The following is a 17,987-nucleotide window of genomic DNA, read 5'->3' as shown; positions in this document are numbered from 1 at the left end:
ACAAGGCTTGAAGGTAAGAACATTTTGAATTGTTCGCTATCAATAGGTACAAACAAAAGGGCGCACAAGGCGAAGACAAGCTTTACGCAGGATACAAAAACTAATACAGCCATAGATTCATGCTCTGCCAAGTAAGTTTTGTTTCATGTCCATAGTTTCTGCCCATGTGTTAGTTTTTGTATCCTGCGTTAAGCTTGTCTTCGTCTTGCGCGCCCTTTTGTCTGTCACGACAAGGAGGTTTTCACAGCTTACTGCGAGGATTTGTTCTCCCGGGATGCAATTGGACTATATTGGACAAGGCTCGAAGGTAGGAACATTTTTAATTGTTCGCTATCAATAGGTACAAACAAAAGGACGCACAAGGTGAAGACAAGCTTAACGCAGGATACAAAAACTAACACAGCCATAGATTCATGCTCTGCCAGTAAGTTTTGTTTCATGTCCATAGTTTCTGCCTATGTGTTAGTTTTTGTATCCTACGTTAAGCTTGTCTTCGCCTTGCGCGCCCTTTTGTCTGTCACGACAAGGAGGTTTTCGCAGCTTACTGCGAGGATTTGTTCTCCCGGGATGCAATCGGACTATATCGGACAAGGCTTGAAGGTAAGAACATTTTGAATTGTTCGCTGTCAATAGGTACAAACAAAAGGGCACACAAGGCGAAGACAAGCTTAACGCAGGATACAAAAACTAATACAGCCATAGATTCATGCTCTGCCAAGTAAGTTTTGTTTCACGTCCATAGTTTCTGCCTATGTGTTAGTTTTTGTATCCTGCGTCTTGTGCGTGGTTTTGTCTATCACGACGAGGAGGTTTTCGCAGCTTACTGCGAGGATTTGTTCTCCCGGGATGCAATCGGACTATATCGGACAAGGCTTGAAGGTTGGAACATTTTTAATTGTTCGCTATCAATAGTTACAAACAAAAGGGCGCACAAGGCGAAGACAAGCTTAACGCAGGATACAAAAACTAACACAGCCATAGATTCATGCTCTGCCAAGTAAGTTTTGTTTCATGTCCATAGTTTCTGCCTATGTGTTAGTTTTTGTATCCTGCGTTAAGCTTGTCTTCGCTTTGTGCGTGGTTTTGTCTATCACGACGAGGAGGTTTTCGCAGCTTACTGCGAGGATTTGTTCTCCCGGGATGCAATCGGACTATATCGGACAAGGCTTGAAGGTAAGAACATTTTGAATTGTTCGCTATCAATAGGTACAAACAAAAGGGCGCACAAGGCGAAGACAAGCTTTACGCAGGATACAAAAACTAATACAGCCATAGATTCATGCTCTGCCAAGTAAGTTTTGTTTCATGTCCATAGTTTCTGCCCATGTGTTAGTTTTTGTATCCTGCGTTAAGCTTGTCTTCGTCTTGCGCGCCCTTTTGTCTGTCACGACAAGGAGGTTTTCACAGCTTACTGCGAGGATTTGTTCTCCCGGGATGCAATTGGACTATATTGGACAAGGCTCGAAGGTAGGAACATTTTTAATTGTTCGCTATCAATAGGTACAAACAAAAGGACGCACAAGGTGAAGACAAGCTTAACGCAGGATACAAAAACTAACACAGCCATAGATTCATGCTCTGCCAGTAAGTTTTGTTTCATGTCCATAGTTTCTGCCTATGTGTTAGTTTTTGTATCCTACGTTAAGCTTGTCTTCGCCTTGCGCGCCCTTTTGTCTGTCACGACAAGGAGGTTTTCGCAGCTTACTGCGAGGATTTGTTCTCCCGGGATGCAATCGGACTATATCGGACAAGGCTTGAAGGTAAGAACATTTTGAATTGTTCGCTGTCAATAGGTACAAACAAAAGGGCACACAAGGCGAAGACAAGCTTAACGCAGGATACAAAAACTAATACAGCCATAGATTCATGCTCTGCCAAGTAAGTTTTGTTTCACGTCCATAGTTTCTGCCTATGTGTTAGTTTTTGTATCCTGCGTCTTGTGCGTGGTTTTGTCTATCACGACGAGGAGGTTTTCGCAGCTTACTGCGAGGATTTGTTCTCCCGGGATGCAATCGGACTATATCGGACAAGGCTTGAAGGTTGGAACATTTTTAATTGTTCGCTATCAATAGTTACAAACAAAAGGGCGCACAAGGCGAAGACAAGCTTAACGCAGGATACAAAAACTAACACAGCCATAGATTCATGCTCTGCCAAGTAAGTTTTGTTTCATGTTCATAGTTTCTGCCTATGTGTTAGTTTTTGTATCCTGCGTTAAGCGCGCCCTTTTGTCTGTCACGACAAGGAGTTTTTCGCAGCTTACTGCGAGGATTTGTTCTCCCGGGATGCAATCGGACTATATCGGACAAGGCTTGAAGGTAGGAACATTTTTAATTGTTCCCTATCAATAGGTACAAACAAAAGGGCGCACAAGGCGAAGACAAGCTTAACGCAGGATACAAAAACTAACACAGCCATAGATTCATGCTCTGCCAAGTAAGTTTTGTTTCATGGCCATAGTTTCTGCCTATGTGTTAGTTTTTGTATCCTGCGTCTTGTGCGCGGTTTTGTCTATCACGACGAGGAGTTTTTCGCAGCTTACTGCGAGGATTTGTTCTCCCGGGATGCAATCGGACTATATCGGACAAGGCTTGAAGGTAAGAACATTTTGAATTGTTCGCTGTCAATATGTACAAACAAAAGGGCGCACAAGGCGAAGACAAGCTTAACGCAGGATACAAAAACTAATACAGCCATAGATTCAGGCTCTGCCAAGTAAGTTTTGTTTCATGTCCATAGTTTCTGCCTATGTGTTAGTTTTTGTATCCTGCATCTTGTGCGCGGTTTTGTCTATCACGACGAGGAGGTTTTCGCAGCTTACTGCGAGGATTTGTTCTCCCGGGATGCAATCGGACTATATCGGACTATATCGGACAAGGCTTGAAGGTTGGAACATTTTTAATTGTTCGCTATCAATAGGTACAAACAAAAGGGCGCACAACGCAAAAACAAGCTTAACGCAGGATACAAAAAATAACACAGCCATAGATTCATGCTCTGCCAAGTAAGTTTTGTTTCATGTCCATAGTTTCTGCCTATGTGTTAGTTTTTGTATCCTGCGTCTTGTGCGCGGTTTTGTCTATCACGACGAGGAGGTTTTCGCAGCTTACTGCGAGGATTTGTTCTCCCGGGATGCAATCGGACTATATCGGACAAGGCTTGAAGGCTGGAACATTTTTAATTGTTCGCTATCAATAGGTACAAACAAAAGGGCGCACAAGGCGAAGACAAGCTTAACGCAGGATACAAAAACTAACACAGCCATAGATTCATGCTCTGCCAAGTAAGTTTTGTTTCATGGCCATAGTTTCTGCCTATGTGTTAGTTTTTGTATCCTGTGTTAAGCTTGTCTTCGCCTTGTGCGCCCTTTTGTCTATCACGACGAGGAGGTTTTCGCAGCTTACTGCGAGGATTTGTTCTCCCGGGATGCAATTGGACTATATTGGACAAGGCTCGAAGGTAGGAACATTTTTAATTGTTCGCTATCAATAGGTACAAACAAAAGGACGCACAAGGTGAAGACAAGCTTAACGCAGGATACAAAAACTAACACAGCCATAGATTCATGCTCTGCCAGTAAGTTTTGTTTCATGTCCATAGTTTCTGCCTATGTGTTAGTTTTTGTATCCTACGTTAAGCTTGTCTTCGCCTTGCGCGCCCTTTTGTCTGTCACGACAAGGAGGTTTTCGCAGCTTACTGCGAGGATTTGTTCTCCCGGGATGCAATCGGACTATATCGGACAAGGCTTGAAGGTAAGAACATTTTGAATTGTTCGCTGTCAATAGGTACAAACAAAAGGGCACACAAGGCGAAGACAAGCTTAACGCAGGATACAAAAACTAATACAGCCATAGATTCATGCTCTGCCAAGTAAGTTTTGTTTCACGTCCATAGTTTCTGCCTATGTGTTAGTTTTTGTATCCTGCGTCTTGTGCGTGGTTTTGTCTATCACGACGAGGAGGTTTTCGCAGCTTACTGCGAGGATTTGTTCTCCCGGGATGCAATCGGACTATATCGGACAAGGCTTGAAGGTTGGAACATTTTTAATTGTTCGCTATCAATAGTTACAAACAAAAGGGCGCACAAGGCGAAGACAAGCTTAACGCAGGATACAAAAACTAACACAGCCATAGATTCATGCTCTGCCAAGTAAGTTTTGTTTCATGTTCATAGTTTCTGCCTATGTGTTAGTTTTTGTATCCTGCGTTAAGCGCGCCCTTTTGTCTGTCACGACAAGGAGTTTTTCGCAGCTTACTGCGAGGATTTGTTCTCCCGGGATGCAATCGGACTATATCGGACAAGGCTTGAAGGTAGGAACATTTTTAATTGTTCCCTATCAATAGGTACAAACAAAAGGGCGCACAAGGCGAAGACAAGCTTAACGCAGGATACAAAAACTAACACAGCCATAGATTCATGCTCTGCCAAGTAAGTTTTGTTTCATGGCCATAGTTTCTGCCTATGTGTTAGTTTTTGTATCCTGCGTCTTGTGCGCGGTTTTGTCTATCACGACGAGGAGTTTTTCGCAGCTTACTGCGAGGATTTGTTCTCCCGGGATGCAATCGGACTATATCGGACAAGGCTTGAAGGTAAGAACATTTTGAATTGTTCGCTGTCAATATGTACAAACAAAAGGGCGCACAAGGCGAAGACAAGCTTAACGCAGGATACAAAAACTAATACAGCCATAGATTCAGGCTCTGCCAAGTAAGTTTTGTTTCATGTCCATAGTTTCTGCCTATGTGTTAGTTTTTGTATCCTGCATCTTGTGCGCGGTTTTGTCTATCACGACGAGGAGGTTTTCGCAGCTTACTGCGAGGATTTGTTCTCCCGGGATGCAATCGGACTATATCGGACAAGGCTTGAAGGTTGGAACATTTTTAATTGTTCGCTATCAATAGGTACAAACAAAAGGGCGCACAACGCAAAAACAAGCTTAACGCAGGATACAAAAAATAACACAGCCATAGATTCATGCTCTGCCAAGTAAGTTTTGTTTCATGTCCATAGTTTCTGCCTATGTGTTAGTTTTTGTATCCTGCGTCTTGTGCGCGGTTTTGTCTATCACGACGAGGAGGTTTTCGCAGCTTACTGCGAGGATTTGTTCTCCCGGGATGCAATCGGACTATATCGGACAAGGCTTGAAGGCTGGAACATTTTTAATTGTTCGCTATCAATAGGTACAAACAAAAGGGCGCACAAGGCGAAGACAAGCTTAACGCAGGATACAAAAACTAACACAGCCATAGATTCATGCTCTGCCAAGTAAGTTTTGTTTCATGGCCATAGTTTCTGCCTATGTGTTAGTTTTTGTATCCTGTGTTAAGCTTGTCTTCGCCTTGTGCGCCCTTTTGTCTATCACGACGAGGAGGTTTTCGCAGCTTACTGCGAGGATTTGTTCTCCCGGGGTGCAATCAAACTATATCGGACAAGGCTTGAAGGTAGGAACATTTTTAATTGTTCCCTATCAATAGGTACAAACAAAAGGGCGCACAAGGCGAAGACAAGCAGGATACAAAAACTAACACATAGGCAGAAACTATGGACATGAAACAAAACTTACTTGGCAGAGCATGAATCTATGGCATGAACAGAGCAAATACAGAGTATGAAATGAACATCAATGTCGCCAGGCCGACTAACTGGCAACGTCAGGCTTAAATAGTAGTCTCTGATTAGCGACAGGTGTGATCCGAACAAATGAGACTAACTAATGAGTCGCCATGGTGACTAAACAAACAAGGGAGCGTAAACAGGAACTAAAAGAGTCTTAAACAACCAGAAAATAACAAAAAACATGATCCAGACCACAGATCATGACAATTAAACTGTTTTTTATTTTTGTGAAACAATGTTATACCTTTTTATGTGTGCATGTTTTATACAAAAAAACATCTGTAACACTTTAGTATGGGGAACACATTCACCATTAATTAGTTTTCTAATTAACATGCAAATTAGTAACATATTGGCTCTGAATTAGTCATTATTAAGTAGTTATTAATGCCTCATTCTGCATGGCCTTATTATACAACCAGTAAGCCATTAACTAAGAGTCTTCCCTCAATAACCTCAGAATGATTGCTTATTAGTAACCCTAACACTAACCCTAACCCTTATATGTTCCCCTACACTGCAAAAAGTCAGTGTTCAAAAACAAGGAAAAAAAATACAAAAATTAGGGGTATTTTAGTTGAACTAAGCAAACTTATCTGCCAATAGAACAAGAAAATTTGGCTTGTCAAGACTTTCCAAAACAAGTAAAATTAGCTAACCTCAATGAACCCAAAAAAAGACCTTAAAATAAGTATATTCTCACTAATAACAAGTGCACTTTTATTAATAGAAAAAAAATTAGACCTTTTGCTCAATATGTTGAAAAATATTCTTAAAGTAAATGCTAGTGCCATTATCTTGACATAATGATTGGCGCGATGATGTCATGTTATCGATGGAAAAATGCATTTTTAGACCATATGATTTGCCTGAGCGGCTAGGAGACCCCGAGAGTAACAAGCGGTTGCCTTGTTGACTTTCCATTAAGAACAATAAATTAGTTTTTAGTATAAGTTTGCTGGTTTCAAGAAATGTAATGCCGAGCGCATATCATTATGTCAAGCGTTTACTTAATTTAAGAATATTTTTCAACATATTGAGCAAAAAGGTCTCATATTTGTTTTTTTCTCCCAAGAAAAGTGCACTTGTTATTAGTGAGAATATACTTATTTTAAGGTATTTTTGGGTTTATTGAGGTTAGCTAATTTTACTTGTTTTGCAAAGTCTTGACAGGCCAAATTTTCTTGTTCTATTGGCAGATCCATCCATCCATCCATTTTCTACCGCTTATTCCCTTTTGGGGTCGCGGGGGGCGCTGGAGCCTATCTCAGCTACAATCGGGCGGAAGGCGGGGTACACCCTGGACAAGTGGCAATTTCATCGCAGGGCCAACACAGATAGACAGACAACTTTCACACTCACACACTAGGGCCAATTTAGTGTTGCCAATCAACTTATCCCCAGGTGCATGTCTTTTGCTTAATTCAAATAAAATACCCCTCATTTTTGAATTTTTTTTTTCTTGTTTTTGAACACTTGACTTTTTGCAGTGTAAATCACGAGTGTCTCAAAGGGCGAGAAAAAGTCAACCCAATGGGATTACAATGAGAAACCTTGAAATTGTTCCCCCCAATTTTTTTGTGCCCCCCCCCCCCCTCAAAAAAATGTTGTGAATATAATATGCGTTTTTAAAGGGGAACATTATCATCAGACCTATGTAAGCGTCAATATATACCTTGATGTTGCAGAAAAAAGACCATATATTTTTTTAACCGATTTCCGAACTCTAAATGGGTGAATTTTGGCGAATTAAACGCCTTTCTAATATTCGCTCTCGGGAAGCAATCCGCCATTTTCTCAAACACCGAGTCAAATCAGCTCTGTTATTTTCCGTTTTTTCGACTGTTTTCCGTACCTTGGAGACATCATGCCTCGTCGGTGTGTTGTCGGAGGGTGTAACAACACGAACGGGGACGGATTCAAGTTGCACCAGTGGCCCAAAGATGCGAAAGTGGCAAGAAATTGGACGTTTGTTCCGTACACTTTACCGACGAAAGCTATGCTACGACAGAGATGGCAAGAATGTGTGGATATCCTGCGACACTCAAAGCAGATGCATTTCCAACGATAAAGTCAAAGAAATCTGCCGCCAGACCCCCATTGAATCTGCCGGAGTGTGTGAGCAATTCAGGGACAAAGGACCTCGGTAGCACGGCAAGCAATAGCGGCAGTTTGTTCCCGCAGCCGAGCGAGCTAAACCCCCTGGATGTCTTGGCTCACACCGTCCCTTATGCCACCGAAGATGATCAAGAGAAGAATATCGACCCTAGCTTCCCTGGCCTGCTGACATCAACTCCAAAACTGGACAGATCAGCTTTCAGGAAAAGAGCGCGGATGAGGGTATGTCTACAGAATATATTAATTGATGAAAATTGGGCTGTCTGCACTCTCAAAGTGCATGTTGTTGCCAAATGTATTTCATATGCTGTAAACCTAGTTCATAGTTGTTAGTTTCCTTTAATGCCAAACAAACACATACCAATCGTTGGTTAGAAGGCGATCGCCGAATTCGTCCTCGCTTTCTCCCGTGTCGCTGGCTGTTGTGTCGTTTTCGTCGGTTTCGCTTGCATACGGTTCAAACCGATATGGCTCAATAGCTTCAGTTTCTTCTTCAATTTCGTTTTCGCTACCTGCCTCCACACTACAACCCTCCGTTTCAATACATTCGTAATCTGTTGAATCGCTTAAGCCGCTGAAATCCGAGTCTGAATCCGAGCTAATGTCGCTATAGCTTGCTGTTCTATCCGCCATGTTTGTTTGTGTTGGCATCACTATGTGACGTCACAGGAAAATGGACGGGTGTTTATAACGATGGTTAAAATCAGGCACTTTGAAGCTTTTTTTAGGGATATTGCGTGATGGGTAAAATTTTGGAAAAAACTTCGAAAAATATAATAAGGAACCGATTTTTAATGGTTTTAACCATTCTGAAATTGTGATAATGTTCCCCTTTAAACCTTCCTAAATCAACTCTAATCGGGACTCAAATCCACTAGCTCTGCCTTACAAAACAAGGACTAGAGCTGTGCGCCATGCAGGCCAGTATATTTAAAATTTCATAAGAAGTGCCCTGTCATTCATTATTTGACATTTTATATGCGCTTCTTCATGCAAAAAGCGTCCCCCCACCCACAGGTCGCGGGGCCCTCCGCACAGCGCGTGTTCTGCCCATAAGCCTTCTCCCCGTTTCACGTTCATGTTGTCCCACCACGTCTCAGTCTTCCCGTCTCTCCCTCTTTGTGTTTGTGCGCTAACAGGGTTTCTTCCGCCGAACCATCCAGAAGAACCTCCACCCGTCGTACACGTGCAAATACGAAGGCTGCTGCATCATCGACAAGATCACCCGCAACCAGTGCCAGCTGTGCCGCTTTAAAAAGTGCACCTCTGTGGGCATGGCCATGGACTGTGAGTACATAGACACTTTTGATTCTTACTCCAACCAGATTTACATGAAAAAAATCCACCCAGTAGCAGACATCAACCCAGAAATAGTTCACATGAAGCGACATGTCTTGTCTGTGTTATAAGTACGGCAAGTTGCCAACAACCGTGCAGCGGTACATTGTTTTTGAGACTCACTTTTTAATCAGTCACATAAGACTCAACTAAGGGACCGACTGTAAGATCCATCTGATTATTTGATATTCAGCCAGGTTTTTTTTTTTCTGAGCACGCTCCCTGAAGGCACGCTTGATTTTGAAGTGGAGGAATTTGATCTATCTCATCAAGTTAGATTGTGTGCCAATGCCTTAAAGCAGTGTTTTTCAACCACTGTGCCGCGGCACACTAAATACAGTCTGGTGTGCCGTGGGAGATTATATAATTTCACCTATTTGGGTAAAAAATATTTTTTGCAAACCAGTAATTATAGTCTGCAAATAATGTGTTGATGTTGAGTGTCGGTGCTGTCTCCAGCTCGCCAGAGTAACTATGTTATACGCTTTCATATCAATAGGAGGCAGCAGGTAGCTAATTGGAAACAGCGGGAGGCAGTGTGCAGGTAAAAAAGGTGTCTAATGCTTAAACCAAAAATAAACAAAAGGTGAGTGCCCCTAAGAAAAGGCATTGAAGCTTAGAGAAGGCTACGCAGAGCGAAACTAAAACTAAACTGGCTACAAAGTAAACAAAATCAGAATGCTGGACGACAGCAAAGACTTACTGTGGAGCAGAGACGGCGTCCACAAAGTACATCCGAACATGACATGACAATCAATTATGTCCTCACAAAGAAGGATAAAAACTACTGAAATATTCTTGATTGCTAAAACAAAGTAGATGCGGGGAAATATCGCTCAAAGAAAGACATGAAACTGCAACAGGAAAATACCAAAAAAGGAGAAAAAGCCGCCAAATAGGACCGCAAGACAAGAACTAAAACAGTACACACAGGAAAACAGCAAAAAACTCAAAATAAGTCAGGGGGTGATGTGACAGGTGGTGACAGTACACCTACTTTGAGACAAGAGCTACAGTGATGCATGGTTGGTTACGGTTTAAAGTAATATCCAACAATTGCGAAAACAACTTTTTACTGTGAACTGAGTTTCCTTTTTTTAATGATTTCTGCTGGTGGTGTGCCTCCGGAATTTATCAACGCAAAAAATGTGCCTTGGCTCAAAAAAGGTTGAAAAACACTGCCTTAAAGGGCTGATTGGAACAGCTGCCAAAACGTACAAACAGGTCGTCACAGCATATCAATCACGTTATTTTTTTTCCTTTTTTTAATTTTTTTTTACACTGCATTGCAAAAAGTCAGTGTTCAAAACAGCGGGAGGCAGTGTGCAGGTAAAAAGGTGTCTAATGCTTAAACCAAAAATAAACAAAAGGTGAGTGCCCCTAAGAAAAGGCATTGAAGCTTAGAGAAGGCTATGCAGAACGAAACTAAAACTGAACTTGCTACAAAGTAAACAAAATAAGAATGCTGGACGACAGCAAAGACTTACTGTGGAGCAGAGACGGCGTCCACAAAGTACATCCGAACATGACATGACAATCAATTATGTCCTCACAAAGAAGGATAAAAACTACTGAAATATTCTTGATTGCTAAAACAAAGTAGATGCGGGGAAATATCGCTCAAAGAAAGACATGAAACTGGGAGAAAAAGCTGCCAAATAGGACCGCAAGACAAGAACTAAAACACTACACACAGGAAAACATAAAAAAAAACTCAAAATAAGTCACGGCGTGATGTGACAGGTGGTGACAGTACACCTACTTTGAGACAAGAGCTACAGTGATGCATGGTTGGTTACGGTTTAAAGTCATATCCAACAATTGCGAAAACAACTTTTTACTGTCAACTGAGTTTCCTTTTTTTAATGATTTCTGCTGGTGGTGTGCCTCCGGAATTTATCAACGCAAAAAATGTGCCTTGGCTCAAAAAAGGTTGAAAAACACTGCCTTAAAGGGCTGATTGGAACAGCTGCCAAAACGTACAAACAGGTTGTCACAGCATATCAATCATGTTATTTTTTTTCCTTTTTTAAAAAATTTTTTTACACTGCACTGCAAAAAGTCAGTGTTCAAAACAGCGGGAGGCAGTGTGCAGGTAAAAAGTTGTCTAATGCTTAAACCAAAAATAAACAAAAGGTGAGTGCCCCTAAGAAAAGGCATTGAAGCTTAGAGAAGGCTATGCAGAACGAAACTAAAACTGAACTGGCTACAAAGTAAACAAAAACAGAATGCTGGACGACAGCAAAGACTTACTGTGGAGCAGAGACGGCGTCCACAAAGTACATCCGAACATGACATGACAATCAATTATGTCCTCACAAAGAAGGATAAAAACTACTGAAATATTCTTGATTGCTAAAACAAAGTAGATGCGGGGAAATATCGCTCAAAGAAAGACATGAAACTGCTACAGGAAAATACCAAAAAAGGAGAAAAAGCCGCCAAATAGGACCGCAAGACAAGAACTAAAACACTACACACAGGAAAACAGCAAAGAACTCCAAATAAGTCACGGCGTGATGTGACAGGTGGTGACAGTACACCTACTTTGAGACAAGAGCTACAGTGATGCATGCTTGGTTTTGGTTTAAAGTCATATCCAACAATTGCAAAAACAACTTTTTACTGTCAACTGAGTTTCCTTTTTTTTAATGATTTCTGCTGGTGGTGTGCCTCCAGAATTTATCAACGCAAAAAATGTGCCTTGGCTCAAAAAAGGTTGAAAAACACTGCCTTAAAGGGCTGATTGGAACAGCTGCCCAAACGTACAAACAGGTTGTCACAGCATATCAATCACGTTATTTTTTTTCCTTTTTTAAAATTTTTTTTTACACTGCACTGCAAAAAGTCAGTGTTCAAAACAGCGGGAGGCAGTGTGCAGGTAAAAAGGTGTCTAATGCTTAAACCACAAATAAACAAAAGGTGAGTGCCCCTAAGAAAAGGCATTGAAGCTTAGAGAAGGCTATGCAGAACGAAACTAAAACTGAACTAGCTACAAAGTAAACAAAATCAGAATGCTGGACGACAGCAAAGACTTACTGTGGAGCAGAGACGGCGTCCACAAAGTACATCCGAACATGACATGACAATCAATTATGTCCTCACAAAGAAGGATAAAAACTACTGAAATATTCTTGATTGCTAAAACAAAGTAGATGCGGGGAAATATCGCTCAAAGAAAGACATGAAACTGCTACAGGAAAATACCAAAAAAGGAGAAAAAGCCGCCAAATAGGACCGCAAGACAAGAAATAAAACACTACACACAGGAGAACAGCAAAAAAAGTCAAAATAAGTCACGGCGTGATGTGACAGGTGGTGACAGTACACCTACTTTGAGACAAGAGCTACAGTGATGCATGGTTGGTTACGGTTTAAAGTCATATCCAACAATTGCGAAAACAACTTTTTACTGTCAACTGAGTTTCCTTTTTTTAATGATTTCTGCTGGTGGTGTGCCTCCAGAATTTATCAACGCAAAAAATGTGCCTTGGCTCAAAAAAGGTTGGAAAACACTGCCTTAAAGGGCTGATTGGAACAGCTGCCAAAACCTACAAACAGGTTGTCACAGCATATCAATCACGTTATTTTTTTTCCTTTTTAAAAATTTTTTTTACACTGCACTGCAAAAAGTCAGTGTTCAAAACAGCGGGAGGCAGTGTGCAGGTAAAAAGGTGTCTAATGCTTAAACCAAAAATAAACAAAAGGTGAGTTCCCCTAAGAAAAGGCATTGAAGCTTAGGGAAGGCTATGCAGAACAAAACTAAAACTGAACTAGCTACAAAGTAAACAAAATCAGAATGCTGGACGACAGCAAAGACTTACTGTGGAGCAGAGACGGCGTCCACAAAGTACATCCGAACATGACATGACAATCATTTATGTCCTCACAAAGAAGGATAAAAACTACTGGAATATTCTTGATTGCTAAAACAAAGTAGATGCGGGAAATATCGCTCAAAGAAAGACATGAAACTGCTACAGGAAAATACCAAAAAAGGAGAAAAAGCCGCCAAATAGGACCGCAAGACAAGAACTAAAACACTACACACAGGAAAACAGCAAAGAACTCCAAATAAGTCACGGCGTGATGTGACAGGTGGTGACAGTACACCTACTTTGAGACAAGAGCTACAGTGATGCATGCTTGGTTTCGGTTTAAAGTCATATCCAACAATTGCGAAAACAACTTTTTACTGTCAACTGAGTTTCCTTTTTTTAATGATTTCTGCTGGTGGTGTGCCTCCGGAATTTATCAACGCAAAAAATGTGCCTTGGCTCAAAAAAGGTTGGAAAACACTGCCTTAAAGGGCTGATTGGAACAGCCGCCAAAACGTACAAACAGGTTGTCACAGCATATCAATCACGTTATTTTTTTTCCTTTTTTTAATTTTTTTTTTACACTGCACTGCAAAAAGTCAGTGTTCAAAAACAAGGAAAAAAAAAATACAAAAATTAGGGGTATTTTACTTGAACGAAGCAAAATTATCTGCCAATAGAACAAGAAAATTCGGCTAGTCAAGACTTTCCAAAACAAGTAAAATTAGCTAACCTCAATGAACCCAAAAATACCTTTAAATTAAAATAAGTATATTCTCACTAATAACAAGTGCACTTTTCTTGGCAGGAACTAAAAGAGTCCAAAACTAACAGAACATAACAAAAACATGATCCGGACCACGGATCATGACAGTTTGAGTTTATAATACACAACACTGCGATAAGACACCAATCTGTACTGACTGAAAAACATGAACAATCACATTACAGTATCTGTAAAGTATTAGCCCACATTTCATATTTTGTTTGTACACCGCTAGCCAGACAGCGTATGTACTGTAGTTGTACTAACACACATGACGTGCTGGATGGACAGTTGTGCGTTTGGTCCAGCTGGCTGGAGATGGGTTTTTTTGGTCCATTTGGGGTAAGCACTGCATTTAGATCGAAATAGCCTGGCTTCAAGTTCAACATTTATAGTGTCAAAGTCAGATTCACCTCACTCTCTCGGCTTCTGTCTGCTCCGAAGACTCACCCTTCCTTTGTGCTAGCTTCTATTAGCAATAGTTTATCCTCAGTATATTCAGCTTCAAAAATATGAGGTTGTAAATCCTCATTTGTCCGAAAATAGCCCTCTTTGTTGTCTGTTATCGATTCTGCCGCGATTACAACGCACACACGCGTTTGTTTCCGCAAGTAGGACACATATTTGTTGCAAGAAGTCGGACGTGCGTTGCTATGGAAACAAAAATCAACGCGCTGAATAAATCAGTCATTAAAATGTGTAAAATATTGTATATATTACATATTGTTATGAATTTGTCTGTAACTACTAGGGATTTCCGATAATATCGGACTGCCGGTATTATCGGCCAATAAATGCTTTAAAATGTAATATCGGAAATTATCGGTATCTGTTTCAAAATTATCGATAGCGGTTTCAAAAAGTAAATTGTATGACTTTTTAAAATGCCGCTGTGTACACGGACGTAGGGAGAAGTACAGAGCGCCAATAAACCTTAAAGGCACTGCCTTCGCGTGCCGGCCCAGTCACATGATATCTACGGCTTTTCACACACACAAGTGAATGCAAAACATACTTGGTCAACAGTCATACAGGTCACACTGAGGGTGGCAATATAAACAACTTTAACACTGTTACAAATATGCGCCACACTGTGAACCCACACCAAACAAGAATGACAAACACATTTCGGGAGAACATCCGCACCGTAACACAACATAAACACAACAGAACAAATACCCAGAACACCTTGCAGCACTAACTCTTCCGGGACGCTACAATATACACACCCCGCCCACCTCAACCTCCTCATGCTCTCTCAGGGAGAGCATGTCCCAAATTCCAAGCTGCTGTTTTGAGGCATGTTAAAAAAAATAATGCACTTTGTGACTTCAAGAATAAATATGGCAGTGCCATGTTGGCACTTTTTTTCACCGACACCAGCAGATGACATGGCACGCCAAACCATCACCCAACCATGCAAATTTTGCATTTCCTTTGGAAATCGAGGTCCCAGAGTCTGGAGGAAGACAGGAGAGGCACAGGATCCACGTTGCCTGAAGTCTAGTGTAAAGTTTCCACCATCAGTGATGGTTTGGGGTGCCATGTCATCTGCTGGTGTCGGTCCACTCTGTTTCCTGAGATCCAGGGTCAACGCAGCCGTCTACCAGCAAGTTTTAGAGCACTTCATGCTTCCTGCTGCTGACCTGCTCTATGGAGATGGAGATTTCAAGTTCCAACAGGACTTGGCGCCTGCACACAGCGCAAAATCTACCCGTGCCTGGTTTACGGACCATGGTATTTCTGTTCTAAATTGGCCCGCCAACTCCCCTGACCTTAGCCCCATAGAAAATCTGTGGGGTATTGTGAAAAGGAAGATGCAGAATGCCAGACCCAAAAACGCAGAAGAGTTGAAGGCCACTATCAGAGCAACCTGGGCTCTCATAACACCTGAGCAGTGCCAGAAACTCATCGACTCCATGCCACGCCGCATTAACGCAGTAATTGAGGCAAAAGGAGCTCCAACCAAGTATTGAGTATTGTACATGCTCATATTTTTCATTTTCATACTTTTCAGTTGGCCAACATTTCTAAAAATCCCTTTTTTGTATTAGCCTTAAATAATATTCTAATTTTGTGACACACGGAATTTTGGATTTTCATTTGTTGCCACTTCAAATCATCAAAATTAAATGAAATAAACATTTGAATGCATCAGTCTGTGTGCAATGAATAAATATAATGTACAAGTTACACCTTTTGAATGCAATTACTGAAATAAATCAAGTTTTTCAAAATATTCTAATTTACTGGCTTTTACCTGTGTGTATATATATATATATATATATATATGAAATACTTGACTTGGTGAATTCTAGCTGTAAATATACTCCTCCCCACTTAGCCCCGCCCCCAACCACGCCCCCGCCCCAACCCGACCACGCCCCTCCACACCCCACCCCCCACCTCCTGAAATCGGAGGTCTCAAGGTTGGCAAGTATGATATTGAGTGGAGACAGACTTTTAATGTAGCTTCTCTGTCGTAATGATTCACAAGGCACTGCATGATATTGCTTCTCATTCATCAACAGATACAAACATTAGGTAACATACTAAAACATGCCAACTTGATTTTTCATGGCAATTTCACCATAGGTACAATGCATACAGTATGAACACTATGTAGGTCCCAACAAAAGACTAGACAGGCACATTCAACTTAATAGCAAAGGCAACTTCCTGACTAGACAACACATCGTAGCTTTTACACTACTGCCATCTAATGTTTCGGAATGGCCAGTGCATGTACAGTTTAAAAATATAATACTTGCAAATGTGACTCAGAAGGGTAAGAAATCAAGATATTACAACTGACTAGTAAATGTTAAATTGTTTTTATAAAATGGTTTTATTATTAAACAATTAACATTTATAACCATATAAACATACACAAAAATACTGAAAATCAGTACCATTGAGTACTGGTATCGATTCCCAGGTACCAGGAATTGGTATCATGTATAACATTCTTACAGACAAAAATGCATTTGTGAAAAAAAATATATATATTTTTAAGGTACTGTATTTTTCGGACTATAAGTCACAGTTTTTTTCATAGTTTGTCCGGGCTCCAGTGCGATTTATATATGTTTTTTTCCTTCTTTATTATGCATTTTCGGCAGGTGCGACTTATACTCCGGTGAGACTTATACTCCGAAAAATACGGTAATTTAAATTATGCAAGCAAATCATTCACTGTAATTAATCACGAAATAATCCAAATTCAAAATTTCGATTCGCATACTTGTCAACCTTGAGACCTCCGAATTCGGGAGATGGGTTGAGGTGAGGGAGGGGGGCGACGTTTGGTGGTAGCGGGGGGTGTATATTGTAGTGTCCCGGAAGAGTTAGTGCTACAAGGGGTTCTGGGTATTTGTTCTGTTGTGTTTATGTTGTGTTACGGCGCGGATGTTCTCCCGAAATGTGTTTGCCATTCTTGTTTGGTGTGGGTTCACAGTGTGGCGCATATTTGTAACAGTGTTGAAGTTGTTTATACGGCCACCCTCAGTGTGACCTGTATGGCTGTTGATCAAGTATGGCTTGCGTTCACTTATGTGTGTTCAAAAGTCATTATGTGGCTGGCCGGCACGCTGTTTGTATGGAGGAAAAGCGGACGTGACGACAGGTTGTAGAGGACGCTAAAGGCAGTGCCTTTAAGGCACGCCCCCAATAATGTTGTCCGGGTGGACATCAGGAGAAATTCGGGAGGGGCACTGAAATTCGGGAGTCTCCCGGGAATATCGGGAGGGTTGGCAAGTATGGCGATAGTCTGATTTGAAATTAAGCACATCACAAAATGCACGTATTGGCACAAATGTAAGTAAAAATGTCTGCCGGTTCAAAAATCCTTAAATAAGTCAATATCGAAGCAGTGTTGGGTTAGTTACTGAAAACCAGTAACTAGTTACAGTTACTAGTTACTTTATTTCAAAAGTAACTCAGTTACTTACACCATAAAGTAATGCGTTACTGTGAAAAGTAACGATTTAGTTACTTCTTTTTTTCCCCTTTTTTTTTTAAGGCTCCCATTAATGGCCTTTTAGCCTTCATTTCAGTACTGTTATTGCACTGGAGAATAATACAATCTGTTGATCAACTTGACATGCATTTGCATCACTGAACTCTGCTAAGCAATGTGGTCTACATACAACACACAAAGATATGTTACAAAGGGCCAATTTATTTCAGGCCAGAACAAATTGACAAAACTATTTTAAAATAGCTGCAACATAGTGGCACTTTAACTTTAAGTAGATAGGATCTTTGATCCAAGACACAACTTACGTTTAACTAAAATGTTATTTTCTTTGTGCTCGACAAAAGAAAAGTGT

At 41.0% G+C, this 17,987-nt stretch overlaps 1 protein-coding gene across 4 annotated transcripts in view; it reads left to right on the top strand.

Moving 5' to 3' along the window:
* The window catches only part of LOC133615263 (thyroid hormone receptor alpha), a 299,909-nt gene that overhangs the window by 256,702 nt on the left and 25,220 nt on the right, over positions 1-17,987 (top strand). For all 4 annotated transcript variants that reach the window (XM_061973731.2, XM_061973730.2, XM_061973733.2 and 1 more), the window contains one exon: positions 8,874-9,021. In XM_061973731.2, the coding sequence (XP_061829715.1) occupies positions 8,874-9,021 (148 nt within the window). The remainder of the gene's footprint in view (positions 1-8,873; positions 9,022-17,987) is intronic.

Source organism: Nerophis lumbriciformis, linkage group LG22, assembly GCF_033978685.3.
Source record: "Nerophis lumbriciformis linkage group LG22, RoL_Nlum_v2.1, whole genome shotgun sequence".
Classification (NCBI taxonomy): Eukaryota; Metazoa; Chordata; class Actinopteri; order Syngnathiformes; family Syngnathidae; genus Nerophis; species Nerophis lumbriciformis.
The sequence above is the reverse complement of the archived record's forward strand: the minus strand, read 5'-3'. Positions and strand labels throughout refer to the sequence as shown.